Consider the following 11,375-nt stretch of genomic DNA (forward strand, 5'->3'; position numbering starts at 1 on the left):
TACCACTTCACGACAATAAAATTTTTTTGACACGATTTTAATTTTGGATTTCATGTAAATTTTTTTTATTTTCTCACACCAAAAATTTTTTCCCTTTAATTTTTGATAAATTTTTAAGTCTTATTTAAGATCAAAAATTATGTTAATATTGTAAGTGTATTTTAGATTTATTAAATTTTTTTTTATTTTACCGAAAAAATAGCGACGGAAATTTGAAAATGGAATACAACAACAAGTTGTCGCTAATGTTAGCGATTGTTTATGATTTCCGTCGCTAAATTTGTAGACGACGGTGTTCTAATCTGTCGCTATTTAGCGACAGTTGACCCTAAATCTGTCGCTACCTGTTGGCGACGGTTTCTTATAAACTGTCGCAAATTGTAGCTACAATACCAGAAAATTACCGTAATGGGTAATGGGTACGAGCATTATCAAACCGCACCTAAAATAAACAATAGAAGTGGCTCTTCAACTTGTACCACCGGTTGAAAAAACCGCTTCTATAAGATATAAGGTCATCAATAAGATGAGCGATTTTGAAACCGGTGGTACAAGTGCTGGAGCGGTTAAAAACCGATCTTAAAATTGAAAAAAACCGCTCTTGTAAGAGTATTTTTTTGTAGTGGGTGTCTCGGTTGTGGGGTTGTCCTCCAACGGTGGTGGCCAATTTTGTGTGGTATGAGGACACAGAGGGAAAATTTAGAAATTTTCAAATCTTGATCTTGATATATTATGTGCAATCAACTTTTATTGCATAGATTTAATATCTTAAATGTACATACATTCTTCTAAAACTCAGAGTTTTCCCATAGTCAAATATCTCATGTTTATGTTATCGAATTTTGAATAAGGTTTGATACAACATGATAAACCATTATTCATCAATTGGATTCTAGAACCTTCTAGAATTTTCCTTGGACGATTTGACTATACTAGTCATTGTTTGATTAAAAAAATCTAAGTTTAGTTAATTAAACAATACATGATTATGGTTTCATTATAATCTCGATCGATCTGATATAATTGATGTAATGAGGATACAAAACTCATTATTATGATATAAATAAAAATTCCGAAGAATAAATTTCCATTGATTCATTTTTTGTAGCTGTCAATTTCGGAATTCCTTCCTAAATTTTAGGTAGTTATACTTTTCTCAAAAATTTAGAAGTCATGTTAACTCCCACAACTTTCAAATATAGAATTTACATATAAAAAACATTATAAGTCATTTCTTTGATCTGCATCAAACTAAATTATCAAATTCAAATTTGGCTATCTGAACGGGAATACATAATCCAATATTTATGTAACTCTCAAGAGTTCAGATATACAGTCAGTTTTGGGTTCACAACTCATGTGATTTGAGACAACATTTATCTCTTATACGGGATTACCTTTGTTTGCCCCATTTTGCCCCATATTGATCACAAGAATGCCAGAAACTCAGTTCTGATTGCACCCATCGGATCATGGTAAAATCATCTAGTAGAATTTCTCCATGATCCTCTAGGTATCACTGATAGTACCTACAAGAATCAGTAGGTTATGATTATATCGTACAGTAAGGTCCCTTCAACTCATATATCACGATCGGTAAACAAGTCAAAGTGCAACACTAGTATGTAGAGTCTCTATATTGTCTCGGGTCAAATGACTAATGTACATAACTATAATCGAGGACTGATATACCCGATATGTGATAACCACTTGAAAAGTCCAAGTGATGATTTTTCAGTGACTCGTCATATGATCACCCGTCTATATGATTGACTTCTTCATTTTCATACTAATGAAACGTGACATATAATATCACATATGCTAGTCTCGAGTTCGAACGACCTTGATATTTATTTTAGATGGCCTAGTCGATTATAAACAAGTTTAGAATAAACGGTAAATAAAATGTGTTTCATGATCGACGTAACATTTATGATCTTATTGTACCAATAGTATATTTAAGGTTTTTATATATGCATTTTGCATAAGTATGCAGATAAATAAATATCATAATTTGGTAAAATGTAAATTATTATTAAAACAAATATTATTTATTGCATAATAGTTAATAAAACTTGAGATACAAAATTAGATTGTTGAACAGCTACTCTAACATAAATACTAGTATTATGTCGAATATTGCATCATACATATGGGATTATTCTTGCTAAGGCCTAAGAGATCGAACAATCGATATATATTGCTTGAGTTATTATACGTTTAAAATATTAGAGTTGCACAATTATATATCATCAACTATAGATTTTTGTTAAATGACAAATATTTTGTCCTAAAATTGTTATCAGAGTTAATGTCATAAATTAGGATTATAAGTTAAATTACAAAATCTATAATCGCAAGTTGGCCGAAATAAAGTTTCAAGTCTTCTAATCAGTTAAAATTCCGTCTTAATTTATTAAATTGATTTTTTTTGTTTTATTTATTTTACTGTCGAAATAATGTCATGTTAGTGTGATACTAAATACCGCTCACATAGTATCGTAGAATGTTGATACAATATTTATTATTTCAATACTTCGACGAGAAAAACCTAGAAGTATGAAAGCAAATCCGCGGAAATTTTGGGAATTTTTCCAGCAGAATAAAGAGATAAACCTGAATTATTCAAGCTTAAATAATAGGAACACAAGACTCCCACGTCCGAAACTTCTATTGTCAAATAGAGCATTAAAATGCGTAAGACCATCTCCAATCATTGTACCACATTGGTGTCACACTATTATGGTGTCATGATTTTTCACTCCAATCCAACACCAAAACTAGCGCTGGATTGGAACAGCTCTACAAGCTGCTCCACATGTGGCAGAACAATTTTGTTGCGCCACAAATTTTTTTTTTATTTATTTTTTTTAGTTTTTAATTTGATTAATTTAATATAAGTGTTTAATATTTAATTAATTAATATTTTTTTGAAATTTTAATTATAAAATTTTCAATATTCTGATTAGAAATTAATTAAGTGTAAAAATAATTAATTGTACGTAAATCAAATAATTATTTTGTTAATATGAAATAATTAATTCAAATTTTATTATATAAATTAAAATATTTAAATATATAAATTTTAATATATAAATTATAATATTTAATTATCATTATATTATCAAATTATAAATAATTAACATAAAACAGAAATATTAATATTGAAAAAAAAAAAGAATATTCTTGGAATATTCTATTGTAGTGTAAAATGTAGTGCAATGTGGTTGGAGATGATTTTAGTGTAACACCAATGTAGTGCAGAAATCAGAATGTAGTGCAGTGGATTGGAGATGACCTCAAAAGTATGAAAAATTCTTTTCATTACTTTTTAAATTTTTTTAAAAAAAGTTAAATAATTAATAATAAATAAATAATAATAAATAAAAGCCCCCTTAATGCGAACACCTTTATCCATGTATTCATTTTAAAAATAAAAATAAATATGTGTTTACTAGATGAAGAAGCTTCTTCTTCTCCGCTGACGTCATAAAAATGAACTTTTCATCTTTCATTCATTCTTTGAAAAGTCAGTTCTGCCACCTAATGTGTTGAATAAAAGAACGTCGACAACAGCTCCACCTTTTAAAGAAAAGAAATCTACTATTTTTTTTTTTGAAATCTAAAAAAACCATATTTTTAATAATATTACATTAAATTTATATACAGTATATGTTATAATATATTTATGAATATTTTGGTTTTAATATATCATGGTTGTGTATGACCGACACTTGTTTATATTATTGTATTTACTGAGGACATATGTTATTTATTTTGATTGCATATCAATAACTCTTGATTAGGATAGTTCGACGTAAATTAAATCTTAGAGTCGACGAGACTCGATAATAACATAATACAATCTTACAAATACATATAATGTATGAGAGACGAAAATACTATGTTGTACTTAAATACAACCGAGCTCGCTCTCAAAGAATTTTGGTACTTCCCAATGCTTCCTCTCGAGCACCTAATGTCAAACCACATGTACCATATATCATGTCCAGATACAAAAGACACGATTAGAACCCAAGTACAAGATATCAAGAAACTACAACATATGACATAAAAATGCAATGATGTCATGCATGAACAGATGCAAGATATCATAATATCACGAATCAAATTATCGATATCAACAATCATACATAATATGCTCGAGTTGGTCAACAACTCAGTGGAACGTGCCTAGGATATGACACAGTCTTAAAGCCAGCAACTATCTAAGCAAGACCGAATCAAGCTAGTCAAACATTTCAATTACACAATATCATATCATATATATAATGAATCTCAACTGAAATATAATTGAATCTTAATAACAAACATGCTCAATATGATATTTTCGTTGATATTGATGTGTCTAAATTAAAATAAAAATATGTGCGAACAAAAGAAATATTTAATTTAATTTTTCACATCAATTATCAAATGATAATATGTGATTCAGCATATAATACCACATAAATCAACAAATAGCAAATAAATCATACATATAAACATCAGATGCCTCTATCAGATATCGTGAAAATAACTAATCTCTACATACCTCAACCAATTTACCAGTAATTTAAATACTCAAGAAATCATGCGAATGTCAATTAAAAAAAACATTTGAATATTAATTTAATTATCTTAATATCATATATCAAATTCATAATTATTTAAATTCAGCTAAAATTCAAAATTCAACTATTTAGGCATTTGAAATTCCTAAAATCTCAATATTGATTAAAATATCTAAAATCAATCTTTATATTTTTTGTCACAAAATATTGTTTTTAGTTTTAAATAACACTAAACTAATATTCAAGCGACTAATTTTCCTAAATTCGCAAACTTTAATTTCTATCAAAAAAATTCACAATATCCGAATTCAATTATTTTATTAATGAGATTGTTTGTAATTAAATTCCATTATCTTTAATATATAATTAAATCGTTAAATATGACATAAGCTCGTCAAGTTATACCTCCAAATCGATCAATTCCAGAACCGAAGTAGCCTGCTACTTGGACAATAAGGACTGGAAATCGAGTTTTTACACTTCCTCATACTCTCATCACCATTTTGGAACCTTTGATAGGCCATATCACCGCATGGGTTTGTATCATTCCATGATCGATGTCATTGTTATAAATCACAAATATTTTTGGTACAATTAGAAGAAAAAAAAATTAAATATTTATATATTTTTAAATTAAAATTATTTATTATTTCTTGAAATTTAAATTCATTAATATATCATCTCTATCTTTAAAAAAAATTTACATCTAGAAGTCTAGGTATTGACTTATTGACTTTCATATCATAATGAAATTCCTATCAGTGGAAAAATGGCAGTCGACTTTAGGCAGCGTGATGTTCTTTTGGTAGACAGATTGCATCAATTCGAGGCCCGGAAAAGGCCATACAGAGATTTTGTTGATTGGAAGATGGATGCACAATACAATGAAAGGGAACTGGTGAGGCTAATGAAACTAGGTATCACGTGCATGAGTTCTAATCCAGAGTTCAGACCGAGCATGAGGCAAATTGTAAGCATATTGGACGGTCACGATCAGTGGTTTGTGGAGGTGGATAGGAAGGAGAAAAAGGAAGAATGGAGACGAAGAAACGAGTCTTCTTTATGTCTCATTCGAAGAATTCAATCTCTTGGAATACAATGATCTTTCACTTGGTTGTATGTACATGTTTGGGTCATTTTGTAACAAAGTTGAAGTCATGTGTTTTTGTTCTTTTACTTTGGTAATATAAGAATATTTTATGGTTCTCAGGGCTTTGATGGATTAAGTTGGTACCAAACACATCAACCATAAGCAGAAAAATTTAACAAAAAATTGAAGAGCATTGACATATTCTTGACACACAATCATCTGTGCTCTCTATTTTCCTAGAAAAGAAGAAAACAAAAAGACAATCTACGTAGTTCCTAGGTACAAAGCAAAGGAAAGAAGGCAACCGATTTTCGTGGAAGTCGAACAAAGCAGCGTCTGCAATTCGATTAGTCCAGTACATTGAAGGGTAGTTTCTGTATCCACCCATCTGTGTCTATGTAAGCATTGCTTGTGAATGAGAGAAACTCCATTGGACTTAGGTTCTTTTCCCACTTGACCCGGTTCGATTTATCGGATCCCGATCCGTTGCATTCATACTCAGCGAAGGTTAAGCGATTCCTGGTTAAGGCACAAGAAAATGGATTTAGAATATACATACACATGGCATATTTTTTATTCACAACTCATCCTTACAAAATACAAACTAACGAAAAAAGTCACAAGCACTTCATCTATATATAATTCCCACAAACAATACAAACGGATTATTTGTCTCACAAAATTGATATGTGAGATGGTCTCGTCGGAGTTTTTAAATAACAGTGCCGGATAACATGCAAAGACACACATACAATTCAGGGTAAAACATCGTCAACAGAAACGAATTATACACAAAATTTAGGATGAACATCGATATTTCTTACTCTGGCCGACGAAGTCCCAAGCATCCCAACCTTGAGGAATGACATTGTCCGAGAGAAAAGAGTTGGAATATATAACCCTTGAATAGGATTTCCAAGCTCTTCCCAAGTATGTTGTACCAGTTCCTGTCACATTACAACGTTTGAACACGAATCCACTTTTATCATCTTCACTTGATCTCGCATTTGCGGCTATGTAACTTATTGAATCGGGGTTTGCAACTCCTCCATTCACTGATATCACACATTGCTACAACCAAAATATTCAATTATTAGTGCCAATTATAGAATAATAAATGAGTTTTTTTATTAAAAAAATAGCATATAGTGATTTTTGTTCTTCAGTTTAAATCAATTTGTTCTAGACAGGAATAGTGATTTTATCCAAGTGTAGCCCGAGAATTTATCAAATGCACAAAAAAAAGTAACAGTTACAAGTTCCATTGTCGTAGAAATAAAATAAAATAAAAAATAGTGATTTTATCCCATCTTATGGAGAAAAGTTTAACACATTAATTTATCAAGATTATGATATACATAAGTGTAGTTTTGATATTAGATCCGTCCCACAAATTTGACATATAAAACGATCTCATAAAGATTTTTTGTGAATAAAGAATTATATATTTTATTTTTATTTAATTCAATAAAAATATTTACGTTTTTAATTTTAAAATAAAGTAAATTTTGCTTTTGTTTTTTTACTTCAAAATATTTGATTTGTTTTGTTATTTAAGGTTTTATGGACTTTCACAATTTTACGAGATTAAGTTTTAAAAAAAGTATTTGGTCAAAAAGAAAAATTGTAAAAAAGTAGTAATCATGTTTGTTTATATGCTAGTAATCTTATACCATAGTGTTCAAATAAAATATATAAAAACTTTTGTGAGACTGTCTCAATTGTTAATTTTGTGATACGAATATTCTATTTGAGTTACCCATAAAAAATATTATTTTTTATGTCAAAAATATTATTTTTTATTGTAAATATGAGAATGCTTGACTTGTCTCGCGATTAATGATTTGTGAGATCATATCAGAAAAGACCTACTCAATAAATTAGTATTTTTGTGTATAATTTTTTTGTATTAAGTAATTATTAATATGTTAAAAAATCTAAAGATTATAAACATACAATGAGCTTTATAAATAATTTTATAAGGTTTTTTTTAGAAAATTAACCGAGGTAATTTTTTGAGAAATTATAAGATTAATTATTTAATTTAAATTAAATTCCTATTTTAAAGTGGTTTGAGTTTCAAGAGTCTCGTGACATTGGGAAATGTTAACATGTAGCTGAAAAATATTAACATGATATCATGAATTATTGACTTGTATGATGTAATATTAACCGTTAGACTAAAATAACCAAAAACCAAGAGTCATTATATCAATTGGTCTTTTGTGAGACAATTAATGAGATGAGTCAATTCTATTTATATTTATAATAAGAAGTAATATTTTGGCATAAAAAATAATACCTTTTAATGAGTGATCCAAATAAGATATCATATCATAAAATTGATTTGTAAAACTATCTCACAAAAAGTTTGTGTTAAATCAAAACTAGAATTTTTCAAATTTTAGTGGACTAAAATTCAACATTAAATAAAATTCAAAATTAAACAAAGGACAAAATATTTATTTTCTCTATTTAAATTTGTGAGGGACCATTATATAATTTTCTTTCATCACTAAATAATAATTATTATTGACACTAAATAATAATTATTATTTCTTTATAATTATAATCAAGTAGATCTTCTAATTCTGCCTCTAAAAATATTAACAACTTAATATATAGTTCAAGTGTATTTTTAAATTATATATTATTTGTTTAATTAAATGAATTCGTCAATTAATTATTAATTACCTCATAAATGGATTGACCACTTCCAAAGATGAAATCAGTGGATCCTTCAATCTTGCAACGCTTGAAATAATGTCTTCCCTTATCATCCAACAAGGTGTCTTGGTACCCCAAGAAACTACACTCGTAAAAGGCGGATTTGTCGCCGGAGATCATAGCCGCCACCGCAGGCTTCACCGGATTCTTATTCTCGTTCGGTGGGTAATTGTAAGAATTCTATACAACAAGACAGAAATTCAAAATAAGTAACTTTTATTCTTGAAAACACAATTTCACCTAGCTGTCTATTACTTCCATTGGAAATGACCTTGAGTTGTATTTTCTCAATATCAATCTTTTTTGAGTGAGTCTCATGTGAGACCGTCTCACGGGTCAATCCGTGAGACGGGTCAACCCTACCCAAATTTACAATAAAAAGTAATACTCTTAGCATAAAAAGTAATACTTTTTCATGGGTGACCCAAATAAGAGATCCGTCTCACAAATAAGACCCGTAAGACTGTACCACATAAGTTTTTGCCATCTTTTTTTCCCAAAAAAAAAAATTAAAAAATATCACCTAATGTATCTACCAAAATATATCCCAACCGGATATTTTGACTCAAAATATCGGAATCAAGATTTGTTTTTTTTAAAAAAAATAATAAATCGAAGATTGTACCACAAAAGTAATCCCGGAAACCACAATGTTATCGGCAATGGAGCCAAAAGTTGAAGTGTTCAACATATATTGATGAGCTTCCCACACGACATTGGTTCTCCCCATTCCTTCTCCTTTCAGATGGATAAATGGTTTGTCACCCGGAATTACAACTTGTTCACTGCATCAAAAAAAAACTATAAACCCTAAAATCCTAGTAAAATCAAAGTTGAAACTGACATTTTTCATATTTTCAGGTAATTTTGCTTAATAAACGACGGCACTAGGCGTGCTATCGAACCATTCAAAGGAGGGGGACTAGACCAAAACCTCTTACGTGCAAGAGAAGTGAATGGGTCAAGATCTGTTTTCTCATTATTCATTAACAAAACAAGGAAGCAACGAATCCGGGTTTTCGGTAATCTTGGCAAAGAATTACATTCACAAGACTGTCGAAAAATCGAAAGCGAAGAACTGGAATTTTGTTTAACAAAGCGATAATCGCCCTCGACTTGTTGTATAACTTATGCTAAATTGATGAATGATACATGATATAATTGCATGGAATCGTTATATTTTACGCCGAAATTTATACGAAAGTGCAACAGGAATAATGATGGATCTTACTTGTATGTTCCAGTCTTGATGGAGATCAAAATCCAATCCTTATTGTTCGATGGGACGGAATCGATGGCTGCTTGGATAGTTGTAAAGCATGAATGGCTCGATGGATCCACGTAAATTGTTCTTTCACCCAATAATTTCCTCATTAATCTTTCTTGAAATTCGCAATTTGAGAGCACAAAGCACATAAAAAAATTCACCAGCATAAATACATGCTGTGAAATTTTCCCACCCATTTTTTTTAATTTTATTTTACCAAATGTAAAATAAATTTATGGTCTGTGACATTTAGAGGAAAGTGATTTAAAGAGTGGACTTCAAGGGTTTTTCAAATAAATATGTAATTAATTGATTAATAAAAGATTTCCTCTTTCTTACCCCCTCAGTTTCATGCATTCATACGTTAGTTTTAATATTAAGCAGCTTAGTGTAATAAAAATATATATATATTAAGAAGCTCAGCTAAGATTATATTTCACCATGGAATTAATTAGTGGTGAATTATTATTATTATTTTTTTGAAAAGGTAGTATACAATATAACTATGAATTTTTTCATTTGTATCTTAAAATGTTAGCATTTAGTTACACTATGTGGTCTTCGTAACACTTGAGTCAACCGTAACTATAATTTGCATTTAATTAGTTAATTAACATAAATGTAAGTTTTAGAAAGTTGAATATGGAAATGTCGCTTAAAAAAATATGTAAGTTACAAGATATTCATGGAAATATAGATATACTATATATTTTAAGTGATAGCAGCACTAAATAGTAATTTTTTGGTAAAACCTTTTTTATCAATACTCCGAAACTTCCCTTAATTTGCTTTTTTTTAGACTTAATTCGTTTTTTGTGCAAACTTTTTTCTAATTTTTTCTTGTCATAATCCGCAAAAACTTGTATGAGACGGTCTCACGGGCCGTATTTTGTGAGACGGATCTCTTATTTGGGTCATCCATAAAAAAATATTAATTTTTATACCAATAATATTACTTTTTATTGTGAATATCGATATGGTTGACTCGTCTCACAGATAAAGATTCATGAGATCGTTCACAAGAGAACTACCTACTCTCAACTCAATAAGAGTTCATGTCCTTCTTCTCATACAAAATCACCCAAAACATAAAAACTTTATAAAAGATCACAATCGTGTTAACTTGGATGTGTACTTTCTATTATCGAGCAAAATAACTACGTTGTAAAACTCTATTGAATTTATTTTTATATTTTGTGGACAAGCATCGGATGTGTCACGGTTACTATTTTTATAATTTAAAATAAAAATGAAAAATTAGATCAACCAAATATTAAAAATATTGTATGACAGATTTAACCTTATAGTTATATACATCACACATTAATAAAATCATATAATAGTGAAATTCGAAGTGAGATTAAAGCATGCTGATAAAAAAAAAAATTAAGTTGATTTTTATTTTTCAACCAGCACATTTTCTTTTATATATTTTTTTTTCTATCGGTAAATCAAAATGTATATATTACTAAAAAATGAGAATTCAAAATATTGAGCATACCAATATAAGAATGAATATGAAAATATGTCTAGAACCGAGAGCTTGTATCTTTACTAAAAGTGATAGATGGGCATCTCAAACGTCACGTTTTGATTGTTATATCCAATACGAATAATTAGTCTATTTCAACGATATAATTTTGTGTTTATCATCGTTTTAATACAAATATTTTTAATATTCGGAAAAGCCAAAGAATAAACAGCCATAATTGTCAAA

The 11,375-nt window shown here is 29.1% G+C and overlaps 1 protein-coding gene across 1 annotated transcript; it reads right to left on the reverse strand.

Moving 5' to 3' along the window:
- Positions 1–5,341: 5,341 nt before the first annotated feature.
- Positions 5,342–9,787, reverse strand: LOC140831756 (probable pectinesterase 29). The gene is made up of 5 exons (XM_073195501.1): positions 9,623–9,787; positions 9,017–9,176; positions 8,359–8,571; positions 6,491–6,735; positions 5,342–6,186 (listed from the first exon to the last, which is right to left on the reverse strand). The coding sequence occupies exons 1-5, from the start codon at positions 9,763–9,765 to the stop codon at positions 6,012–6,014; spliced, it is 936 nt and encodes a 311-aa protein (XP_073051602.1). The 5' UTR covers positions 9,766–9,787; the 3' UTR covers positions 5,342–6,011.
- Between the last annotated feature and the right edge of the window lie 1,588 nt (positions 9,788–11,375).

The sequence above is a fragment of the Primulina eburnea genome, chromosome 5 (genome assembly GCF_022965805.1).
Source record: "Primulina eburnea isolate SZY01 chromosome 5, ASM2296580v1, whole genome shotgun sequence".
In the NCBI taxonomy this organism is placed as follows: Eukaryota; Viridiplantae; Streptophyta; class Magnoliopsida; order Lamiales; family Gesneriaceae; genus Primulina; species Primulina eburnea.

Bases quoted from the DNA above. Each gene is read 5' to 3' on its own strand.
- LOC140831756 (XM_073195501.1), bottom strand. From the start codon at position 9,765: ATGAGGAAATTATTGGGTGAAAGAACAATTTACGTGGATCCATCGAGC. The intron at 9,177-9,622 runs GTAAGATCCATC...TTTTTGATGCAG, and splicing joins ATCAAGACTGGAACATACAA to TGAACAAGTTGTAATTCCGG. The intron at 8,572-9,016 runs GTACAATCTTCG...CTTGTTGTATAG, and splicing joins TTTCCGGGATTACTTTTGTG to AATTCTTACAATTACCCACC.